The following is a 26237-nucleotide window of genomic DNA, read 5'->3' as shown; positions in this document are numbered from 1 at the left end:
TTTGACGTGAGAGGCGTGGCCTTCCAGTTTCATTTCCACCTATCAAAGAACCCTCCGCGTCTTGATTTTTTGGTGTACAATTACGCTCCTTTAGTGTAAATGGATAATGATTAGCCGTTAGGGGTGGGGCAACCCACAAAAGTTTATATGGGAGGGGGGGGGTCTGCACGGTACTGTGTTGGGTCCTGACAAAAGGACTCTTTTTGGGGGATGGATATACCTGACTTGAAATTTTGAACTGCAGCTTTTGGAATTTGATTAATTACAAAATTAATATACTACAACTAATGTTGAAACCAGCATTATTGTTCAACAATTGCTAAAAATAATCTATAATATAACAGTTGTATTACAATTAAATCGTTTCCAATTGCAAACAGGTTGTCAAACGACTGGAAAACAGTAGTTTGACTGGTGTACCGCAATCGAATCCTAATGTATTGAACAAAAAAAAAAACAGCTTTTTCAACTGAAAGTAAGGAGCAACATTAAAACTTGAAACGAACCAACATTATTATCTATATGATGGGGTTCGCCCCTTAGTCAATACCTAGCTCTTTATGCTTGATTTCGAATTCCAAATCTTTAAGAATGACCCTTGAAGCACAAAGGCCGTTTAATTAAAATAGATAGCTCTTTTGAAAGTACTAAAACAAATTTTAGCGTAAAGAGCGAGGTATTGACTAGGGGGCAAACCTCCTCATATACGTAATAATTTCTGATCGTTTTAAGTTTTAATGTTGCTCCTTACTTTAAGTTGAAAAAACTTGTTTTTTTTAGCTTAATTTCTGGTCTTTTTTTAAGTAATGCTTGGAAATCCGGCGCTCCCTTCATCGAAATATCCCTTCCCCCATGAAATATCGTCCCCCGTCTTCCCCGTCCCCCGACCCCCCTGAGAAAAAAAACCCCCTGAAAACGTCGGTATACTTCCAAATAATAAATACTATATGTAAACAATGGGCTAAGTTCATAACTTGCAGCCCTCCCCTCAGGGGCTTTGGGGGATTAAGTCATCTTTAAAGACTTAATTATTAAATTTTCGACTATGCTGAACCAAATGGTTATTTCAAAATCTTGATCGGGTGACTGAGAAAAAAAAGCATGGGTGTTCTAGTTGCCCTCCAGTTTCTTAGTAGTTTAAAAAGGCACTAGAATTTTTAATTTCCGTTCGAATGAGCCCTCACGCGATACACTGTATTGATACGATCACCCTTGGAAAGAAAAAACAAACAAAAAAACAAAAACAAATAAAGACGCATCTGGGGTTGTTTTTTTTTTGGCGAAACATACAAAATTCCACATTTTTGCTGATAGAAGCTTAAAACCTCTAAAGAAGAGCTTTCTGATACGGTGATCTGATGGTATAATTTTATTAACATTTTAACACTTTAGGGGGGTTTCCCCCCTTTCTAGAAAATAAAGTGAACTTTTTCAGGCTCGTAACTTACATTTTTTAAATCAGCAAAAAAAACAATTATTTTGATGTTTTTATTGGTAGAAAAATTTAATATTCTTTAATTTCATTGACTTTTCTGCTGGGTCGCTCCTTACTTACAGTTCGTCACCACGAATTGTTTGTAAGGCTGGATTTAAACACAGATCCAGATTTCAGGGCAAAATATTCAAGTCAAATGGCAGTAGAAAAAAGTGTGAAAAGAGCTTGATCCATCGTACCATACAAAGCTTAAATTCAAAGGGAAACTTGCCAAGCGAAACCTCTACTATGTCCAGCGCAGTTGCTCCTGCCCAGTATACTAAAAACTGCATACGGAAACCAACTACATGACGAGAAAAAAGCATAAACAGTCTTGGCCTATCACTTTTGACTAATTGTTATCAACTTAAAAACACGACCATCAGACAAAACACTACGGAAAAAGACAAACGAATCCAATTATTTCTTTATGATTCAATATAAATATATAACTCAATATAATCAATATCAAAAATATTTGACTAAGAAATTACAATAAAAACAAGAAAAATTATTTTTAAGTTTGCTTAAAAATTCCCTGACTCTTGCTGGTAGGAGAGCTTTCTTCACTGGTTCTATCTTGGCAATATACCTGCAAAGATAGTTCATAAGGTTACTACAATCAGGAAGGGTTCTTCGTAACAATAAGTAATTATTCAGTGGGAGAATAATGTCAGTGTGTATAGCATTCATGTTAGGTCAAGCTATGAATAACAATATCTCCAGCAACGGCAGTAGCGAAGACAGGATGTTATTTTCGGAGGAAGACCTAGAATATAAGAGAGGGATGACTCCTTGGTTATATCAAGTAAAAGTGAATTAAAATTATTGTAGGCCAGGTTAGTTTTTAGCAAGATGGAGGTAGAACAGGTTGCAAAATTAGTCCAGCCGAGTCTAAGGAGGCCAGGAAATACAGACATAATAGACACAAAAAGATAGCTCAGTTTCTCTGAAGTTTTATGCAGGAGGCAAGAAGGAGTGGAGTGAGGGTTTTTATTTTAGCTGGGACTTACGAATGATTTATCCAAATTTTGGGGAGTTAAGGTCTTGTTACAAGCAAAGGATTGCATGCTTGAAGCAAAAGTTACAACTTGCAAAATTTGATGGAATCTAAAACTGATCAATAATATGTAAAAAAAAGCTTGCTTCTTTGCGAAAACAGTCAAACTTCGAAGGGGAAGCCCATCTTGTGGCTTTTAGTAGATTCAGAATTTAAGCTTTAAGTTTTAACGTAGTTTTAAGTTTTAATGTTGCTCCTTACTTTCAGTAAGAATAAAACTCGTTTTTCAGTTAACCCCTCATAAAACAAGTCAATGATACCTCAAAACGTTCCGTTTTCCTACATATTCAGGAAATACAAAGAATTTAATATTTTGCCAAAATTTACCATGAGATCAGCCACGTCGCACTTACCCTTAGTAGCTAAATGCAAGTTGATAGATTTTTCTGCTTAAGTCGCAAGTTCAATTAAATCATCCCAAAATATAATACAAACTTCCTGCAAATCAAGCATGGAACAGAAGAATTGACAAACAAAATATAAAGCATTCTTACTAATGATTTCCAGTCAAGTAATATTCTAAATAAAATAAAACAAAAAAATGTATCAAGGCTATTTACAAGTTAAGGCTATTTCACTTAAGAATTTATTTACCCTTTGAAAAGAGCTCCTCATAACACATGGCTGAAATAATCCTCTTCTGTTGCTGATATTCCAATAGCATGGACTTTACTGACAAAGAATCCATTTTGAATAAACACTCCCAGATAAGACCACAAACGATCTTGAACTATGCAAATATCAAACGAAGATGGGATAATTGTAAAATAGAGCGATGATGTCTTTGGGATGGAAACTCTGCTTACCGATATGTACATCTATTACACCTAGAAGAAGACAGCAGTTAGAGCAAGACGTAGATGGCACAGTAACCTTTCAAATTGATCAAGAAAGCATTGCTTCCCGAAACATCCAAAAGATTAAGGCGTTCTGAAATTCAAAGTAATTAACACAGAAAACCAGAAAAAAGAAAAAATTCCTATTGCAGAAGTAATCAATTTGAAAACGCAACCATCTCCTCCCATAAAAAGTCCAAGATGAGTTTAACAGGCAAAAAAGAGAAAGAATATTTCTGCTTTCTACATTCAAAACACCTTATCCTGAACTTGAAATTATGACTATGATGTGCTGCCACATGATTCAATGACCATGTCTCTCATTCTGCCTAAAATACAGGGTACTGGGGAAGAACAGCTCGCATATAATTTTTAAAGTCTTCCACCCATTCAAAACAAAGCTCTACACGACAGATAACACCTTCCACAAATGAGATCAGATGATACAGGATCAAGAACTAAATCAGGTGCTTCTCGAAAGTTCCAGCAAACAAGAGTGGAGCTCTCTTCAGCATCGCAGTAAAGATGCGCCAGCTCTTGATATAGCTTAGCGATTTCCTTGACAGAATGAGAAAGAACTGTCCGAGCGACCTAACCACATCCACTATTTCAGCAGCTTCTACAGCTGAGTTTGTCACATCACTCATCACATAAAGGCTTTTCTTATACACAACACCCTTGAAAATGAGGTCCTGGACTAAGCATGTGTCTTTCCCCAGCTTATGTGGAAACCGTGTCAAGTAGCAAGGGTTTGTCAGCTTTCAATTCTTAGAAACTCTATAGCTGATTTCTTGACACATTATATTTGAAAGAGATAGGTAATTCTGGTACTTCTGGTAACTCTTGGCCATTGTCTTGGTCAAATTTCTAGTTGAGGATGCACTTTTAGCAACATCTTTAAAATATCTATGTCTTGATTCGAACTGAAGAGTTGAATAGTGAATTAGTGGGCCCAGTGTTCGCACATACAAAGGAAAGTGACGCATTGTATGGTCCTTGAACCTATTTTCATCATCCTCAAGTATTTTTACTTTCAATTCAAGATACATTCTTATTATAAAACCTAAATTTGAAATAAGCATGTCTGTAAACCTTCGAATTAACACAAGTAATACAACTTTCCTTATCAGTAATATTAGGGACAACTTTCATTTTTGGACTTTCTTGCAAAGAAATGGTTAAGTATTAGAGGAAACTGGCAAGGGAATACAAAATTTTTAATTGTATTAACTTCAATTTCCTTGAAATCATTTGCGAAGGGAGGAGGCTTGTCCTTAGCATCTATATCCTTGTAGTCAAAGTTGGCAACACTAGCACTAAGCTCTGATTCTTTGAAAACACCATCAATACATCAAGCGCTGCAAACATTTTCCAGCATCCCACTTCATAACAGCTTCATACAAGTCATGGGCTATGCACACGAAAGTTGGGCAAGGCACTGAAATCAGAATTGAACTTCATGCCATTTACAGACTGCTTCCTAACATTTGGGTCTTGCAGCTTGTTTAAAGATTCATCATAGGATGCTTTAGTTCTAAGAGGAAACTGATTTTTCCAATAGTCTTTAGTTGCAGTTTTTCAAGAGAACATGCAGATTCTGCAGGAATTCTGCACATTTCGGTTGAAGTATTTCACGAACCCCCCAATAAAATTCGAGCCCAAGTTGTCTCCAGATATACAGAAAACTATAATTTGGAACCTTGCCCCATCAATCACAATGTCTTCAGTACAAAGAAACTCTAATTCATTCACAACCTTCTTGAAGACTTTTTCAGAACCAACGATCTTGAAGTTTGATGCCAGCACTAGCATAACTAACTGCACTAGATCTAGCCTTGCTCGAAGTCAAGAACTCTCATATAAAAAGCTAGAGTGCTGTACTTTCCTGATGTAGACTTTTTAAGTGGGTTTTTTATTTGTACCTCATCTTGGTAGAGCTGAAGAAATATCACATTTTCCTTCATGTCTGGATCAGAAGCATATAAAGAAGCAAAACGGTTACTACCATAGAAGTCTCTATATACACCTTTTGCTGAAGGATGATACCAATCCATCAGAAATCCAAGAAGTCCTCTATGTTTGAAAATATTCTCCAAGGTGGCTGCAACTGAAACTACTTAAATAAATCTTCTGTTTCCTTGCTTATCAATTCCGATAAAGACTTGCTCAGGTACCACAGTACCGCAACTTGTAAAATACTGGTCTCTCATGTACTGAGATCTCAGTGATCCAGTGGCAGGGTCTGTAACAAGCAGCAAAGAATCCTGCATATAATCACAGTCAATTTCATCACATAAATTCTCAAACAAATCTGGCTAAAAAATAGAAGAGATGCATTTAGCAACACGTTCTTCAAGTTCTTGTGCTACAATTTAACGAGACTCAGTGAAGAGAATCCTAAGGGTCTCAATAATAATGCTATCTATTGAGTTAGCTACATATTTCTCTGATTCTAATCGAAGGAGAAGCAAAGAAAGCCCATCTGCAAGTGCTTGCCTTCTAGGCTCCATATCACGGATACTCGAGTCCCCTGAGGATGTTTGTCTCGATCCTGATGTTTTATTTGTAGCTGCTTAACCAGCTCCCAGTATTTCATCTTGGTTCAAATCTAGCATTTCTGAGTCTAGTGGCTCAGAAGATTCATTTTCTTCAACACAATCTTTATCATGGTCAGGAGGAGTGTTCAGATTGTTTAAAGCAACATTATTTTCTTCAACACAATCTTTATTATGGTCAGGGGGAGTGCTCAGGTAGTTTAAAGCCTTATTATTTTTTAGTTCTCTGCAAATGTGAGACCGCAGGGAGCTCTGTCCTTGGAACTTCTTACTACAACCTCTAAAAGGACATGGTACTTCATCTGAGTCTTTTATATTGGAGTAGAGGTGGCTAAACAGCAGGTCTCTCCTCACAAACTCTGATTGACTGCAACTTATACTGCAGGGAAATCTGATTGCAGTCTCTATACGCACTAGTGTAATTGCAGCCTTTCCAGTTTCTGAGTGAGACTCTAGATGATTAGCAAATATGTTGTGCCAACTGAATGCCTGATAGCAGTTGGGTATGGCATGACGAGATGCCAACAGAATGGCATGCAGTTTAACATGAACTGTATATTCTCGCAGGCTGTGAAGTTCCAATGAACAAAATGAACAAACTAGGATTTGCCATGAAGTTCTGCAATTTGATTCCATCAAGATGATATTTGCAATGAAGTTTTACAATATACAAAACTGGAAAAGATAGCTTTATAAAATTCTAGGTGCGCACCCCCCCCCCCCTGTTCCATAGCGAATCACGTCCTTAATTTGTAGCTTGATATTCCTATCATGTTCTGTTGAGTAGAAACTTAAACATGAATGAAAAAGTAATAAAGCAAATAGAATAAATGCTTATATTTTTGCAGCAGATCATGGTTTGATAGTTTATGTTCATCAAGAGTATGACAAAATATTGTAATGCACATCCAAAATATTCCATACAACCATACAAACCATACAGAGCATGTTCTATGAATAAAGTGTTTCTGAAAGAAACATAGTTAGTTTATTTCTGTATGGTGACTTGTGGCCCAACCTGTTAAACTAAGCTAAAGCTCATTCTAAAAAAAAAAAAGTCAACAATGCAATGTATTTCAGCCATTTTCTTGGCAGGTAGGCTAAAACAGAAAGACAGAACAGCTCCCATTAGTACTGTAGAAGCCAAAACACCTTTCATATGTTTCAAATTTGACATACAGATGAAGGTGCAGAAAAAACTTTTAGTGAATAAGAATTTCTGAATTTTGACTCAACTACTAGAATACTTCTAATATACTAAACTATGTGAAAACTTTTGCAATTTCGTGGTTTAATGTGGGATGCAATGTGGAAATTCCAGAATTTTCTAATTTCCTGACTGGAGCTTCCAGGGGAAGTGGCTGATACGCTCAAATGGAGGATTGAATTCTGAATCACATGATTTTTTTTTAGAGAATAAAAATAAGACAATTCCATTATGTTACACTTCTCTGCGAAGATGAGGCGCCACCCGTAAAATATCGGATTCGATTATCAGAAAATTTAACATTGGAAGGAGCCGGGACCCGAAGGCCAACGCTCCTTTGTATATGACTTTTATCCCGTACCTCCTCTTGAAGCTAACGCAAAACTCAAATGTCACATAATTTGCTTAATTTATATTAGTACAATCCTACAATCTGTTTGAAGTCGTATAAATATATTATCTAATTACTATTTGACAACATGTATAAAAATGGAAAGAAACACGAAAATCTTTTTTATAGAATTTTTATGTATATTAATAGTGTATTATAAAAGTATTTTCTGATAAGAATCCCCTTTCCCTTTTGATTTCACAAATGGACGCCACTGTATAGAGAGTGGTCACTAGCGTTTCCCCCCCCCCCCCGGAAAATCCCCCCCGTTGAATATTATACCCCGCTGGGTATTTTCCAGGGAGGTGTAAACGCCTAGAATCACTGAGGGCATTGTTTAATTCTATTGGTAAAATGCTACTTTAGCTACTTTTGGCTATTTTGGAAAGGGCTTAAGCTAGAAAAAAGAAACTTTCAGGGATAGGGCTACAGGCTAAAGTATGTCCCGGGAAAGTATTTTGAAGTACCTACCTCCACTCTTTTTGCCTCTAGAGGCTCCTGAAATTTGCCTACATGAAAGGTAACAATTCCTGTTATTTGAGTAGAATTTTAAGCCGTATCAATGTTTTTTTTTAATTTAGGAATTATATTTATAAGTCTTCCAAAGCTTATAAATAAGGATTGAGCAAATTTCTGAAGCTGAAAAGAATTTCTTTGTACTTCATTTAAGCAGAAGACCTATTAAACAAGGTTTCGCTTTTATAACACACAGGTTTTTAAAGGTCATCAAAAGTTAGGACCCTCTAAAGGGAGGAGTGGAGGTAAATACTTCAAAACACCTTCCCGGTACATTCTTTAGCCTGTAGATGCATCCCTGAAACTTTCATTTTCCTAACCTTACCCCTTTCAAAGATAGCCAAAGAAGCTATAGTAGAAATTTACCATTCTATCTGCAAAGTTCATAAGACTTGTATAAAAGTAAAAAAAAAAATCAAAAGAACTTACCTTTCAGAAATAAGTCCACGACAACAATTGAAAGGTCTAATTTCAGGTAAATACAGCATCAGTTCTAAGGAAGAAGCAGGGGGTAGTGGGAGGTACAAACTGATATTAAATCCATTTTGATTTCTGGGAATATTTCTGGTCTACGCTGTTATTATAAAAGTAAAGAGCACCATTAAACACCAAAGCGAACAGAATTTATTCCGTATAGGAGGGGTACTGCCCCTTCCTTATCCCCACCTCCGCCTCATGGTCGTAGAAACTACGGAGGATATACATTCGATTGGAAATTGGGAGTTATAGTTTTTATTCTTATAATTCAAAAGTGATTGGAGACCAACCAGCCCCTTTCATAAACCTGTTTTTCATACACGGTCCTTTTGTTTCCTTTTCGGACATCTTGAGATACCTATTTCGTATTTTCTCTTTGGCTGCTCAATTTTGCGCGTGGAGGAATTTTATAGGGAGAGATTTTCCGCGGTTGGAATTTTTCGGGGGGATTTTCCGGGGCGCTGGTAAACGCCTAGACACCCCCAGAAGTTGGTGCCCTGTTGTTAAAGCGAGATTTCACTAGCACTCGGTTTGAGCTGCAAGTCTGCGGGGACCCAGAAAATTACACAAGCACTCTCAATCATTTTCTAGTTACAAAATGCTTCTTTTTCTTTTGTGCATAGTCATTAAATACCATCGGATGTGCCTCTCCTCTATTGGACTCTAAAGAAACTAGTAGAATTGTTCGTACAAACACTTCTTCTCAAGTCCTCATTCTTTAGGAACACCCAATAGTTGGTTTAAAAGATAAAATTGTATAAATATTCCAACTTAAATTACTTTCAGTATCCTTGCAAAGAATAAATTGTTACTTAGATAGACAATAATACAAAATAAGTAAGAAAGTAAGTGAATTGTGCCATATCCATCTTCTAATGTATCAGTTTGCCAACTCCCGTTATAATCCATCAGAGGTGGTAATGGCTGAGCACAACACCTTTTTCATACTTCTACTCCGTTCAACCCAAAAGGTACCAGCCTCTAATTGTTGGAGAATGCAGTAACTCTGTAAATGAAATAATAAAATATTTAGCGTTACAAGATTGAAAGACAGGAAAATCCTATAATTAATTTCCAACTACGAAATTAGAACGTTTTTAATTCTTTTTTAACGAAGAGAGAACAAAGATATTTTCAAAACCAGAAGGGGATTTTTTCGATTTTTTTTTTCATTAATACCAAAAATGGTATTTTCCAAGCATTCAACTTTAGAAGATTTCAAAATAATTTTAGATAGTGGGGGTCTGGTGACGTTAGGTGTTTCTCAAAACATCAGGTTCAAACTGAATTTCTAGAAAGTATGCGTTCCAGTGGCTCACCAAATAATGAGCACTCCAAAGTAATTCTTGAAGAATACAGTAACTTTGTAAAATAAATAATAAAGTACTCAGTGTTACGAAACCCAACTCCTGGTAACCCTATGATTCATTCTCAGTACGAAATTCAATCCCGTTAATTTTTTTCCTTCTCAGAATTGTTCCTGAGCGCTGTATTGCTTCTGGTGACAATTATCTTTTTCAAATCCAGACGTGACAAAATAAACAAGGCCGTCTACTGTTTAGTTTTGACTGTTTTTACCTTGTTCTAATCATTAAACCAGCCTTAAACGAAATAAAGTATATATGAAGATAATATTAGAATAAAACATATTAGGTTAAAATTGACACATGAGGTCAAAATTCCAGAGGAAGAGGGAGGTTGAAAGCCGAAAAAGGAACTCAGGGGTAATCAAGTTTTTTATATTTTTCAGTGGTGGTGTCTTGAACAAATTTCAGGGGGATTCTTAATGTACCCCTCTGTGTACATGCATGGTTTTAAACATATTTTATAATGATAATCTGTGAACATACTTCTAGCTTCACTTGGTACATCGAAATACGAAATATGAAACAATGGAAGAAGCTCTGAATTATGCAGATGGTTTGTCAGTCCTTGGAGTTTTTTTGACAGTAAGTTGTATTTATTCTTAGCAAAGAGGGTTATGTAAAATATGTTCAGCATCCATAAACCTAAGGCTAAGCCTAAAGATGCTAACTATAGATATCCTACTGAAACTTCATACAGTATTGACAACAGTTGACCTTCGTAGAGAACAACTTTAAGGGTAATAGTATAAGTAATGAGATGAAGTTTCTTCATAGCTTCAAGAATCTCGATTGCGCCGATGATGTTGATCCTCTCTTCTTCAGGGTTTTCTGTTACTATCCTGATCTTGAACATGATTGTTTTTCATAAACATGAGGCAAGCGATAAATTCAAAGTTTATAATCCGTTTCTGAAGGCCACTAGCTTGTGCCTTCGTCTTCGCATCAGTATTCTTTGTCTGTTTTGTTTCGTAAATGTCTGAAACTATTGCTTCAAACGGAGCAACTACTGCTTGCATGGTTTCAGCCCTAGAAGTTCACCAAGTCCATAATAAGTTTTGACATTAAGGCTGTTTTTAATCAAAGGGGGTTATTCTTTAAGTTTGGCAAAATGCTTTGTAGATGAAGAGAAGAACACGTATATGTCGTCAAGGATGTTGAAAAGCTCGACTATCAAAAGAGTTGAATCACACTATGTTCTATAATAATGTTTGGTCTTTGGGCTTGGCAGGGAATATAAGGCACGCGGCGATAAAGAAACTCAGATAATTCCATCTGGACTCCATTCTATTGACCAGACATTTAACTTGCATAGTCATAAGACTATGCATAGTGCAAAGCTAGTTTATCATAGTGCAAAGCTAGTTTATCTAGAAGAATTCCTCTGCTTGACAATGTTCCTAATATATTTTCTGTCATACCCTGCTCGGTTTTATCATCAGCCTCGCTAACATCTAATAGCCCCTTTCTGGGTGTCTCTTCCGAGCTGATATTGCGGTTACGGCCGCAAGCTTATCAGAAAGTGAAGCATTGGGTATCGCATCCGCCATCACAGAATAAAATTCAGAATCCAAGATTTTCCCAAGGATCTTCTCCCTGACTTCTACTTAAAGAAAGTCAATGAACTCGTTCTGAGGAATTTTGCGCAAATATGTAAATTTTTATGGTTTATATCAGATATCAACAGCTCCCAATTTGAACAAAATTGAACAAAATGAACAATTTGAACAAAATTGCCGTTTTGTTCTTCAGATCTCCTTAAGCCAATTCCCTGTCTCGCTAGGGTCCTTGCAACGTTCAAAAAATGTTCACTTTTTTTCTGTTTGTCTGTTCAGCTGTTACTTTCTACAAAACCTTAGTTCGGGTGCTTTTATCAAGTAGGAAATCCACATGACAATTGTTATTGACGAAGTGGCAAAAATAGAACAAAGCTGCTTTGTTTGACTCTGAAGAGAAATGACTTGCCAGTTTTCCTTTCTTCGCTTTTACTTTACTCTTCATTTGGTGCCATTACCGCAGACAGTCTTCCACCCAAGCTTTTTTGGATTGATCGGTCCTGAGACAACTAGAGAAAAGAAAACACACAAAGCATCTTTCTCGATATAGTATTCTAAGAAATGGTAATCCTCATACCATCCCGGATGAAAATGCCACTGTTTCATTTTTTTTCATATTGAAAGGTCAACTGGGAATACGCTCAGCTTTGGTTGATTAGGACCAGTTGATTAGTTGATTAGTAAGGTACTTCCTTTGGTTTTCACTACAGATTGGCTTCCTTATTCCTGGACCTTTGTGAACTATACTTTCAAAATCGTCATTGCAATTTTCGACAACAACTCCACTAATTGTTGAAATCTTAAGAATTTTTCAGTGCAATTGACTGTTAACTTTTTACATAGCTCAAACACAAAAGATGACGTAGATTGTATTTCTAACGGTAAATCTTTTACTTTCAACGTACAATTTTCTCAGACAGTCTTAACAATGTCATTGGAACCAGCAACTAATAATAGAATGTATTCCAGCTTAGTAACACATGTAAAAAATACCTTGTTGGGTCTTAGACTCCTTCTCATAATTTGTGTTGATCGATGGCGCGATATCAAAAATTATCGTAAAGAGCCGGAGGCTCACATTTGGAATATTTTCTTATCTAATTTTTGTTCGTTATAGCTTTCAGGAACAGTGAGTAGGGAAGAGTGAATGAGTTTGGTTTATGATGAAAGATTGTGTGACGCTGCTCAAGCCACAATAGTGGCTTAATAAAGCGTCACATGTTCTTACCATTTTCTGCGTTTGGTTGGTAAAGTTCTTTAAAAAATGTGGTAAGTGCTAGTTAAGTATGATGTAACTATTAGTTGAAAATAAAACCCATCTCTCAATCTCAAATATCTCAAATCTCAACGTTGCTCATTACTTTCGTCCCAGGCAAAAACTTATCTCCCGGATTGAATTAGGTATCCCAGTGTTTTCAAAAGTACTCCTGTTCTGGGAAAAAATTCTGGATACACAGCCAAATGCTTGCTTGTCCTTCTCAAGTATTGTAGCCGTCTCAACCTCGTGTTATATTCGAGTTTTTTTTTCACTGTCCTGTATTCACTTGCTTTGAAAGGGTCTTATGGACTCCTTTTCTTTGAATTTTAATTTCTTTTCCATTGTGCTTAGAAATTTTTGCCTTCTTTTCCACTTGTAGTCCAAGACCGTAACTCCATGCCCATAACCTCGTCTCCTGCTTTTGGTTTGTTCATATTATCTTGTCGGGCTTCAGTTGAATTTTCCCCGACTACTGAACTATCAAACAGAAATATATCATATGCGAACCCAAACATGTTTTTAAGGTGAATTGCTAAGCTACCAGTCCAGTCTCTTTAAACTTGGTTTAATTTAAACAACTCTGTTTAAGTCCAAAATTATTAAAAATAAGAATTAAACGATAAAATAAAACGACTCTGTGTTAAATTCGGGTTTTCAGTATCTATGGCTGAAGCTAAACAGTGCTAAAATCAATCATTTCTCTGCTAAGAACTCTGAAAATCCCAAGGTCTTTTCAGGAGAAGGAAAATACAACGTATACTGTCTCTAAGTGAATTGAGCGCCTGAGAACTGAATAAGCCCAAAATACACGATTTAAATGCCTCTACAAAAAGTAAGGCTACATCTGAACGCTCAGACAAAAACAAATAATGTGCGAACATAAGCGGGTTTTTAAAGCATCAATTGCTACCAGTCCAGTCCCTTTAAGCTTGGTTTAATTTAAGCGACTCTATTTAAGACGAAATTAAAAATTAAAATTAAACGATAAAATAAAATGACTTTATTCTATTTACATGTAAATTCGGTTTTTGGTTTCTATGACTGAACTTTGGTTTTGGCAAAATCAGCCATTTCTTTACCGCGAAGTTTGAAAATGCAAAAGTCGTTCCAGGAGAAGGAAATACAACTAAGACTGTCTTTGGATTGAGCACCTGGGACCTCAATAAGGTCGAAATAAACTACTTATACGACTTCGTAAAACCAGGGGGTTGAGTTACACCCCTTCCCCCCCTTCCAGCCACCCCTGGAGCGGGAACATGCACAGCTTGTTGGCTCTCGGTGACTTGGTGCTGCAGTGAGCCGTTAGTAGCAGTAGTTTCAGTAGTAACAATAACGTGTAGTAATTAGCTTAGTAATTATCCATCTTCATTCCAGGATTTGAAACAATTCGGATGTGCAATACGTTTTTATCTCAGTTTCTGTAAACCAATGTAAAAAGAATTTCAATATTCGACCCGCCAGCAAAATTGCGTTAGCTTATGTATGTAGGTATGTATTTGATCATGAAAGCAGTACCGGCCATGGTTCACAAAATGAAAAGTAGAGAATATATATATATATATATATATATATATATATATATATATATATATATATATATATATATATATATATATATATATATATATATATATATTGAAAACTGGAAACAAGGAAACTAGAGGAAACGACAGAGGGAAACGAGAACCCCAGCAAAAACTATATCATGGAAATAGTTTGCTAAAGATCAAATTTCCCGATACCGCATTGCTCTTTGTATGTCTTTGGGTAGTTTGAAACTAACTATATCTAGCTTTTTTAATTAATTAACTTTTTCTTTACAAGAAAAGCAGGACAAAAATGTTGTTTTACTTCCTTGTTTCTTTTGGTACTGAATAAAGGAAATATAAACGAGCTTAAATTATATTGGTTAAACAGTAAATTTGTCTTAAAATGACTTGTACATTTTAAAAGTACAAACTGTACTTTTACAGTTTGTTTAGTGATAAAGATAGTTTTTGTCTGCTGTAAAGTTAACTTTGGAGGTACGACTTAAGAAATAATTTATATTAGAAAACTTTTTGAAAAATAAAAATCGTTCTTAGGTAATTTTCTTTTGTGCCGTAACCCCAAATTCCATCAAATGCATAAATCTGAAATCAGTGTCGAAACAGGAGTCTTATTCACGATTCAAAAATAAAAATAAGAACTTTTTTTTAAACAAAATTCATTAACTTTAAGAACCCTATAGATAAACCCTTCTTTAAACTCGGAGCGTCTCAAATTCGAACACATTCTTACTTCTGTTCGAAAAGGGAAGAGACTTGGGAAGCACAACTTTTGCCGCAGCGTCAGTTCTTCTTGGATACTATACGGTGCCACAAGTACAAATAACCAATTATTCAAATAAATCATTGGCTAATTTTTAAGACTCAGTATTTTCGTTTGTTATATTGTTTCTTCTTTAATTTGTAGATAAGGGGCTATTTTTTGCGTGACCATAAAGCTCAGCTCTGACAAAAGACGGCAAAGTTTTTCAAGCAAAAACAACCAAGCGACGTCGCTATATGAATACCGGTGGATATCTTTGGTTGAAAGCGAAATTAAGTTTTCTGACTTCCTCTATATGACAGTAGCCTATACATTAATACATATATACCTATTTACGTCAGTATTATTTATTTTCTAACTTTTGTGCCACAAAGTTATTGTCGGGGGCCGTCAAGGCCGTATCCATGGACGGGGTGGTATGGGGTGGTAACCAGGTGTGTTCCCCGGATTGTTTCTCCTACTGGTAAAAATCATAGAAAAAGCATATAAGCAAATTTGTATGCGTTTTTTTTAAGTTTTTATTGAACCCCCCCCCCCTCTTAGCAAAAATCCTGGATGCGCCGTTAGGGTTTGTATATGGCTTACGTATCATTTATGCTCTAGATCTACCCTAAATGCCTTTTCTACGATAACCCAGTGTCATTTGAATCCATCTATAAATTAGAAAACACAAGCTTTATATATCTCGTTTTAAAGTGTTTTTTTTTTCATGAGAATGGGAATTCGTAAAATATTTAATAAGGGCTCCTAATTCCAGGTCGGAGATGAAAATCAAGAGCTGCAGAAAATCGTTGATATTCTAAACGAAATAAAATACAAGGACGAATCTGTAAAACTTGAAAATCCTATTGATCCACTGAAGCTCTTACCAGGTTAGTATTGAAATGTTAAAAAATGGAGGGTTAGTCTTTATACCATTTTAAGTCCATTTTACGACATTTTAGAAGACGATTTCCATTTATCCTTGCACTGAGCTAAGAAAAAGGGAAACACTTGATGATCGTTAAATCTAAACGCTTTTCTTGAATAATGCATGGTAAATTCTAATTCTGTGTATGATATTCCGATATATATATATATATATATATATATATATATATATATATATATATATATATATATATATATATATATATATATATATATATATATATATATATATATATATATATATATATATATATATATATATATATATGTATGTATATATATAATTGAGGGGTTTAACATTTATTTCTTAGCTTTCATGTATATTTCTCTAAAATTTATGTTTCATTTCAACCAGATAGATAGCTCTGATTGCAGCAGATTTCTCAAATTTATTCCATCTAAAAATTTCAAAAATTATTTTTATAACGGTGGGCAAGGCCGTATCCAGGGGAAGGAGTTTCAGGGTTTGACCCCACTCTCAGGGTTTGAATTTTGTTTGACTTGTAAACAAATATTTGATGTGTTTTTTTATTTTATTTTTGCAAAATCCCCACGAAAAAATACCCCTTCCCCCAAACAAAAGTCCTGAATATGACCATGATGGCAGGCCAATGCGGTTTATAAAAATTTTATTTAAATACTTTTCAGAAAACTTATGAGAAAAGCGCTTAATTGAAAAACGGCTCAAAGAACTTATACCTCTTCATAGCTGAAAATCAATAAATTGAGGGCTTTCGTGGACTAACCAATTACCCGTACATAAAGAATATTTCAGCAGCTCCTGAAAGATAGAAGAATGTTTGACTTAAAATCATAGCAAATCCAAATGCAAAATTATCATACTCGCCACGGTATAGATATATAGATAGATAGATATTTAATGCTCTATATCTACCTATACGATTACTTTCGTCACTCCCAGCCAATCATTAATCTTCAGCCTGAAGCCAATCCTGACTATACAATGGGTACGAGAAGCCTGAAACTAAAAAAGCATTATTTGCCCAAAGCAAGACAGATTCTTGTAAAATAGGAAGTCAAAGAAAAACTGAGAGACAAAATGAATTACTAATTACAATAATTAAAGATTAACTTAAATCTTGCATTTACTTTGTTGATATCTTTTCCTTCTTCAGTATTTTTGAAAGAGCATATTTGCAATTTCGTATTAAAGGATATTATGTACCTTCCTCTGTTTTTTGAATATCGTGACTCTGGAAGATTTTACGGAGTTTTTATTTATTTATAAGCAATTATGAACAAGCAGGAGTTATTTATTTATTTATAGAGTTACCAGTCTCGGTGACACCGTTTTTTTATTACGATTTGCATGAATTGCTTCTGAATTAAATCCTACCCAACGAGTGAAACTCTTCTGCTAGTATGTGATATGAAATATCCCATTTCATCTTAAAAGTCTATAAATTGGCTTTCCAGGGTTTAGCTAAACTGAATAATAATGTAATAAAATGTATATAACTAAGTATTCCTAAGACTTTTGGCATTTAAATATTACAGATACACATTATTCACTGCCATACAAGTGCGTACATTGCTCTTTTAGGGGGGGGGGATAATAGAAAGGTTTATTTGGGATTTGAATAGAAGTGCCCAGAAAATTACGAGTTATTTGGGAGGAGGGGGTGACACCAAGCTCCTTCCCCCTGCGTACATCCCTGCTACCAAAAGTGCACACAAGTGCACCTGTGTTTCTCCCCCTTAAGGGACAAACGTTTCAAAGTATTTTTCATAAGGGGGATTCAAAATCAATCAAGGTGCATTTGTTCCCTGCTATTTTTCAGTTCAACTGCAGGCTTTTGTTTGCTTTTCCATTAATATTTTATAGAATAGATATTTTTTAATATTCCACTTTTAAATAAAATGAACATTAAAACTTAATGACTGAAATCAACTAATGAATTTTTGTTTCAACTATAAGCTATTATATTGCTATTCTTAAATGACAAATACTACAGCATATGTTTTAATGGTGATAAAAAAAGAAAGACCCAATAAAATGTCAACTGCCGGACTGACGCAAGAAAATCATATTCACATAACTATTATTTGCTAACTCTATCTCTTATAATATAAACGATTATTTGTTTATCCTTGTGTTAAGTTCAAATACCTGTTCAGACTCCTTGAAACTATAAAATATTCTTTGTAGGTTTTCATGAGATTAAATGTAATTAATTAGCCTGTTTGACAAAAAACATATTAAGTCGAAATAGCAATTGGTTCAGTTTTTACTACACTAAACTTTATTTTAAATTACTTAAGTGCTGTCGAATAAAACAATTTTACTTCAAGGTCACAAATAAGCCATAAATGGTATGGAGGTAAGAGAATGATTTCCACTCTTGGAGCTGACAATTCACATTTTATTAAATTTAGAATTTGAAATATGAAGGGAACACTCGCATGACATTATATAACCATCACCTAAACCCCGAAATCGAGCAGCTATTTCTCTTTGTACACACTGTCAGTAAGGTAAATTAATGACGGATTTCGTTCGTAGCTTTGGTAAGTCAGGATGTTTTGTCTGAGGACTGGGGGGAGGGGGGGGGGGGTCCAGATGATATTTTTAAGAAAGGTCAGTTTTTTGGGGTGGGGGAGAACACAAGGGGACATCGAATTTAGTGTTTTGGGAAAATGAGGCAACATGTTTTCTCCAGTCCTCGCAAAAGAGTATATGCCACGTTTTTTTTGTATGCATGTCATCCGACAAGCTCTTCTCCTAGTATGTATTATATTAGGGTCATCTAAAGGTCATATAAGACAATCTCAAACTTCTAAAAATGTGGCTAAATACTGTTTGAAGGACTGCAATTGCAAATAGGATCAGCAGGGCAATGTATGTTCATTCACAATTCGATCCTCCTCTACCCTGCACTGCATCAGTCTGCACTACCCCGCTGATCCACGCTTTGAGAAGAGCTTAGCAAACAATCCTGGGCAATTACATAAAAAATGTGAAAATGTCAGTTACGACCATTAGAGGAAATTGGTCAACATTGTTCGGTTATTAAAAGCAAACGAAAAATATCATGCCTCATTTTTGAAAGGTCTTTATCTAGCAGAAGGTTCCTTCACAACTCTATATGAAAAGAAAGTAAGTGACAAGTTATGATGAGAGTGGCCTCATTTAAAAGAACCTCGCAAGAGCTGCCATGTAACTACCAGTTATAGCCTTTAGCTAAGACAACTTTTTTACATGCCGGTTGTGGAAACAAGAAAGGCGTTGAGTGGCATATCAGTCCAAAATGAGTTAAAACCTGATACGCCAGATCAATTGGTTTAATCAGAATGTACGGATCCTTTTAGTTCTCGAGATATTCTCAATTCCATAATTCACTCAAACCCGTTACAACCAAATTTCAACCTGTTTTGCAGACCAAAAAGCGTCAAGTACAGGACTCTTCCACAGCCAGGAAGATCGACACATAAGGCCCACCATAAGATGGCTAGAAAGGCATGATCGACAATCGAAAGAGATATGGAGGCATATTTTCCAAAATAATTTTTTGCTTCGCTTCAACATTTTGGAAAATGTCTCTAAACACCTTTCGTATTTTCACAGCCAAAACGCGTCTTATCACTGTCTTATCTGGAACTTTTCCATCCATATTTCTATTCTTAAAACCAGAGAATATGAGAGAGGAAAAAAAGATTCAATGCAATTTTATTTGTAAAGAAAATAGAAGTTACGATTTCTAACATAAGGCAGCATAACATGGATCTACCCTTTGCTCATTTTTGGGAGTGAGAGACGTTCCCTAAACAGTTTGAAACTGGAACTTTATAAATCAGAATTATTTTACTATATATTTGATGTCTACAAAACTTCTTTTGTAACGACAACTGCTCGGTAACAAAACCCCCGATTTTTTGTAGTTTTTCTGTTTCCCGCAAAATGTATGCCATGTAACATAACGTCTCTTGAACTACAGCAGCTGAATTATCCAAAATACAAACAACAATCTTCGATAAAAATTGGTCTGCTTTAATAATGAGCCGTTTAAATGAGTTTAGACTTCATTTAAAAAACATACCCGTTTTCATATCTTCCATTTTATTTCGTCCTGCGTTTATTATTGACACTTTGCTTTGAATTTACTGTCATCAAAAAAAGAAAGAAAATAAAAGCCGGAAAATTTTCAAATAAAATTTGCGTCATTTTCGGTTTCTACAGCATTCTTCATTTTAGATGAAACAGCATATTGGACATATCCAGGTTCTCTGACAACCCCGCCCTTGAGTGAATGCGTTATTTGGCTGGTATTGCGAGAGAAAATTCAGGTTTCTATTGAACAAGTAAGTAGCATCCGAAAAAGATTATGCTTATTTATGTGAGTAAGAAGGAGCGGAGTGGTACTTAAACCTCCTTAATACAATAATTTTCTGGGGGATTATTTCGATAACCCAAGGACAGCAGAATGGTTTAATAATAAAGTGTACGAACTCCATCCATTCAATTTCTATACTTACCTAAAGATGTAACATCTACTATCTCCCTAGTGAGGAGAGAGTGAGGACTAGTTTTTTTTGTGGAAACCGATATTTTAGATTCATGAAAACTAAAAGTCTGACAACGTTAACTGTAATGTTTTGACAAAACAAAATTAATTATTCCACAATCTATCATTTATGCGGGATTCAAGTTGAGGAAAATAATCTTGTACATAATTAAATATCATATTTACCCCCTTCATATGTCCATTTACAATGTACCCTTTAATAACAGTGACTAAGCAACAAGCTGGACTGTCTATATACCACTTCTATAAAAGTCGCTGCAGCACCAACTTGAGGCCGACACAGCGACGCATGCTCCTCTTCCATCTCAGTCTATTCAAAGCATCCCAGTTTACACGCTTCCAAACAGTTCCTGTTTCCCTTAAATTCTTTCTTACGATATCCTTCCACCCCATTCAGGGACAGTCTGCTTTTTGTTTGGTCCTAGATGGTCGGCCGACAAGGACGATCTTTGGTGATCTGTCATACTTCCTCCACAGAACGTATATTAGCCAACTAATAATATGCCTAATTTATTTTTTTTATTTTTTTTTAGCTGACTTGCATTCTAATTAACTGTCGTCTAGTTTTCCACACGAGTGAAATCTCGAAATTTCTCGACACTTAGAAACCGTTGAAACGTCTTCGGATATTGTCCTCATGCCTAGAAACTCAGTCCATTTTACAAACTGTTAGGTTTAGTGGGACTGAAACTGACTGGTTGTTTATCGGTACTGGCATTCTTTGGGTTGATCCCAAACAAAGTGCAACATCAATATATCATAGCATCTTTTAAAAAGAGAAATAGAAGAAACTAAACAGCATATTCAAGGTTACGCAACCAAGAAGGGTTGCCACCTATGCACAATTGTTTGGTGCCACCAGAGAGGATAAAATGTACCGTCTCTACCCAAAAGGGTGCCATTTATGGAAATTGGAGTTAAATTCACCTTCTCCAACAGAAAAATACGCTCAGTGTCCAAGAAAACTCAATGCACCACGAAGAAAAGTGGATGAGTTTTTACGCTTCAAAAAAGTAATAAAGAAAAGAACGGAAAAAGTAATAAAGCGTGTCTTATGCTAATTTCCAGTGAAAACCAAGCGAATAATTTTTTTGTCAGAAGATTCACCTCTTTCTAGAGGTTCAGTTAATTGCAAGAATTCGTTTTGTCATAGTTTTTCATCTGTCATATGAAAGTTATATAATTTTATTACGATCCACTTCTTCTTGGAAACCACAGTCAATTTTAACTACAAACCCTAGACTAGATCAGCATTACTTGCGGACAGGGCCGTATGCAGGATTTTTTTTTGGCGGGGGGCTTAAAAAAGGATTTTTTCGGGGGGTACAAAAAACTTTAAGTTACGCATCGTTTTTACGAGTCGGACAAACATTTCGGGGGAGTTTGCTGTCACGCAAAATGAATTCTGAGAATTTTTCGCAGATACGTTCAAATACCTTCTGTGTATTCTTGTGCACTGAATATGATCTTGTAGCCTATTTTCTTGTGCACTGATGAAGATTTATGTAGCTCGTTCTATGTTTAAGAACAGGACAATAAAGTCAGACATATCAAAACCTTAGAGCGAAATTAATCCTATTCAAATAAAACCGAAATTCTGGAGTAAGATCACTAACATTATTTTTCCGCTCTTTCCAATTGTCTGTGTTGGGACTCGGTACGGCCCCGTTGCTCAGCACAAAGAATTTAGTCATAACAAAAATAATTAGCAAAAACTTGATTGTTTATAAGTCGTGCCCTTTTAGAATGAGGCCCTTCTGGGTTTTCGCCTTTTTAAACCCTTAATACTACTACTACTAACAACTCACCGCAGCACCAAGCCACCTGAGGCCAACACAGCTACGCCCGCTCCTCCTCCATCCTAATCTATTCAAAGCCTCCCTCTTTACACCCCCTCCCCCCCAGGAAGTTCTCCCTTCCTTTAAATCTTTCTTTTTGACATCCTCCCACCCCAACCACGGATGACCTGCTTTTCGTTTAGCCCTAGACGGTTGGCCGAAAAGGACGCCCTTAATAGTTCTTGAATTAATTAAAAACCTGTGATTAACTGTAATTGAAGTTAAGAGAAGACACTAAAAATGAGTTTTTCGTTCTACAAACTTATCCTATTCCTTTGTTTACATGAAATTGACTTGAGAGCGAAATGATTCTATGGCTTTTTGGGTACAGATAACAGTTCAATAGAGACAAGTCTTTTTATTAGATAGTGAAAGCAATATTAAAATCTATGAATATTTCGGTCACATACACAGTGGCCATCCTCAGCAGATAAACTTATCCTCAGTGTCCTAAGCAGATAAGTTTATCTGCTGAAGACGGCCACTGTGCATGTGACGAAATGTCAAGAGATTTTTTTATTGGTTTCACTGTCTAAAAAAAGGATTTGTCCCTATTGAACTGTTATTTGTACGTCATGGAAAGCCAGTGTGGTCTTCGAAAATACCTATGCCTTTTTGGGTATTTTTTTCTCATATTCTTTAAGGGATAAAAATATTTCTACATAGCTTGTCATGTAAAAATACGAATTCACTGTTTTTGGTTTTTCAAGATTCTTTGTAACGTCGAAAACAGGAAGGATTAAAATCTTTAATCGCGTTTTTCTCAGAATGAGTTTTTGAGCAGCAGGACAATTTTGCTCTCATGTCACAATACACAACCGCTCGCTTGAATTTTATGCAACCATAACAGATTAACCTAGATTAGCTAGATTAATCTAGATTAGTCTATATTAATCCTATTTACAGAAAACGGCGAATATAAACAATCTTAGAGGTCAGATAACTCATCCACCGATTATTAATAGGACATACTAATCAATATTTACCTGCCCGCCATGCATACGCGACAGAAATCGACTAAAACTAACTCCAATTTTTTCAGCAGTGTTTATTGACCTCGAATCTTCATTATTGTAGTAGCTGAAAAGTACATTTTGCTATTACTAAACCCAAAAGGAAAAATAAAATATAATCCAGAGAAACAGAAAGTTTACTGATAAAAATATTGCGACTCAAAACTTCTTGAGTCTTAATATTAAAGTTGTTTTTGCAATTTTTTTTACTTGCTAGAACTTTCATACAAAAGACTAATCAGGTTTGGCGTTCTTTTAATAACTAAAAATTTGATAAGTAAATAGATGGGAAGATAACGTATATCAAAAGAAAGGGATTTGCTTACGAAAATACGTCACAAGAATAAATCAATGGAATTAAAGCACACTTTTTAACACAAAAGTAGGTATAGGACCAAGACCACTCTTTCTCTTTGGATATGCTCTTTAAATTCCTTGAGTTCTCAAAGTCAGGTTCAGGTTCTTTTATATACACACTAAATACAACTACAATATGGGTATGCCCGGCTGAGAGTCTAGCTAGTATTACCGTGTTCTTGTTCCTGGAGGCCGTTAAAACTAACACGATTTTACTTCTTCGATATACTCAATAGGTTTAAGAGAATGTTTTTACTTAAAATAAGTGAGTATACATGGGGATGGGGGTTTTGTATCTTAAATTGAGGGTATTTCACTCAAGTTTATATGCGCTTGCTCTACACAATACTGCCAGGTAATTTAAAACCCAAAGACTGACACTTACCTTTGAAAAGAAATGACATGTGCTACTATGATCTTTTAAAGTTAGAAAAACAGAACAGCAATTTAATAATAACACAAAATAGAGGATTATGATAATAATAAAGCAGAAAAATAAAATAATAATATTATGTGGATAATAAACTACATCAGATGTACAATTTTAATTCATGCTTCTAAAAGAAAACTTATTATTCAAGTACTGATGCCAGAAATTATCTCTGATGCAATTCTATTATAAGGAGTGTCTTAAAGACAATACAAATAAGTATTTACGCAGAATATGTTCACGATTGGGCTGTGTTTGTGTGAGGGGGAGGGGCAAATCAAAAAAAGTGCCAAGATAGGCGATTATATGAAAAACAAAGAAATCATAAGAACATCTTGAGATTTCAAGGTTGGGTGGCCAGAAGACCTAACCCACAACCCTGTGTACATGCCTGCTTTACAACTTAGTTCCACTCAAAGCTAGAAGAAGTCGATATGGAAATCCATTTGAGCCAGATTTTGTTGAACCATCTAGTTCTACAATCTTTTATTGTATAAAAAAACACGTGAATCAGTGCTGCGGTTTAGCATTTCAACTAAATTTCTCTGGCTCTCGGTGTCTGCCTACACGTTTTTTTTCTGTTCTAATTTCCTTTTTCTATCTTGTTATATTCAAGTTTTGTCTACCGTTCACAATAGCTGGTTAGAGTGCAAGAAGATTTTTTCATCCAAATTATTTGTCTCCATTTTTTTTCTGTCAAAGATGATTTATCTAATTAACTTCTTTTCCAATTTTCAGCTTAAAGCGTTTCGACAAATGTGTTGTAACGGAAAATGCGACGAGGAAAAAACACTTCCAGAAAACTTCCGACCTCCACAACCGAAAAATCACCGGTGTATTAGATCCAGTGTTGCTTAGCTTTTAATAGTGTAGCGTTACTTTAATGTTGTTAGTGTCGTTAATGTTTAGTGGTGCTTTAACTACAATTTAATTCTCAAAATTATAAAAATGGATATTTATATCCTACTTAATAGAGCCACGTGCAAGAATTGTTAAAGATTAGTTAGTGTCTTTTTTGGAATCATCGCATAAGAAATTAGACATGGTTGCCACTCAGAAAATAGTAAAAACCCAAGATTCACTTACGAAAAAGCTTGAATAAAGGTTTCCACGAAACTAAATAATAGTAACATATACATTTACTTAATATACTTTTTGAGGGTATTACTTAATACAAACACTTTATCCAAGATACCTAGCTCAGGGCTGAAATTTAAGGACATTAGGAAAAATCACACGGGAAGAAAGACACCGCTTATTCCCCTTGCTAATAAATCAGTTAATTAAAATTTTCCTAAAAATTCATGCATAAAACTGGAAACTAGAAATTAATTTTGGATTAAGAATAATAAGGAAATCAATACCCCAACTTCCTAAGAAACATCCTTTATATCTAGTACATTTATCATTTTAATGTAACTGGGATGTTGCTCCAAAGGTCTGCAAAATTAAAATCATATCCTTAGTTTTTTCCTCGAGAATAATTCGCATGTCCTAACGCATCCCTGAACTGAACTAACGATAATCTTAAAGAAGACAAAAAGGATGGACCCTACTGTGATGCAGCCTAGATTTGCTCAAATACGTATAATTCAACTTTTGAGATTGCTGCAACGACGTAAAAGTAGTAGAATACGTAGGGCAAGGCCGTATCCAGGGGGGGGAGGTTACCCGGTTTGAACCCCTCCCCCCCCCAAATTTTTGACCAAGTCGAAAATAAGTCGAAAATTAGTAAAACCTAGGTAAAAATCAGTAAAATTAGTCGAAAACTGAGTCAAAAATTAGTAACCCCCCCCCCAAAAAAAAAACCCTGGATCCACCCTTGACGTAGGGTATTCATAAATCTTTCACAAATCCTTCTAGGTATTCACATCACAAACCCAATCTTCAAAGTCTTATCTTGAGTGCCTAACAAATTGGCAACATGGTTGGAACTTTTGAATATTTAAAAAAAATACTATATTGAAATATAAGATAAATACCTCTTAAAATTAAAAAAAAATATCACTTTACGTTTATCCTCTAAATTCATTGGAATCAAAATCTTCAGCGTCTTCAGAGTGCAAAAACTGCCCAATCTGTTTCTTAAAAGAAGCAATGAAAGGTGACGCCATAACTTCT

At 35.4% G+C, this 26237-nt stretch overlaps 1 protein-coding gene across 3 annotated transcripts in view; it reads left to right on the top strand.

Annotated features, from left to right (window-relative positions):
• Positions 1-24998, top strand: part of LOC148946222 (carbonic anhydrase 2-like) — a 75114-nt gene extending 50116 nt beyond the window's left edge. For all 3 annotated transcript variants that reach the window (XM_089098316.1, XM_089098315.1, XM_089098314.1), the window contains exons 4-7: positions 10373-10465; positions 15762-15876; positions 20148-20254; positions 24855-24998. In XM_089098316.1, coding sequence (XP_088954442.1) covers positions 10373-10465; positions 15762-15876; positions 20148-20254; positions 24855-24974 — 435 coding nt within the window. In that variant the 3' untranslated portion in view covers positions 24975-24998. The remainder of the gene's footprint in view (positions 1-10372; positions 10466-15761; positions 15877-20147; positions 20255-24854) is intronic.
• Positions 24999-26237: the final 1239 nt, after the last annotated feature.

This window comes from Artemia sp. Qi Xiang Cuo, chromosome 12 (genome assembly GCF_049724085.1).
Source record: "Artemia sp. Qi Xiang Cuo chromosome 12, ASM4972408v1, whole genome shotgun sequence".
Classification (NCBI taxonomy): domain Eukaryota; kingdom Metazoa; phylum Arthropoda; class Branchiopoda; order Anostraca; family Artemiidae; genus Artemia; species Artemia sp. Qi Xiang Cuo.
This window is presented reverse-complemented; position numbering and strand designations above follow the sequence as displayed.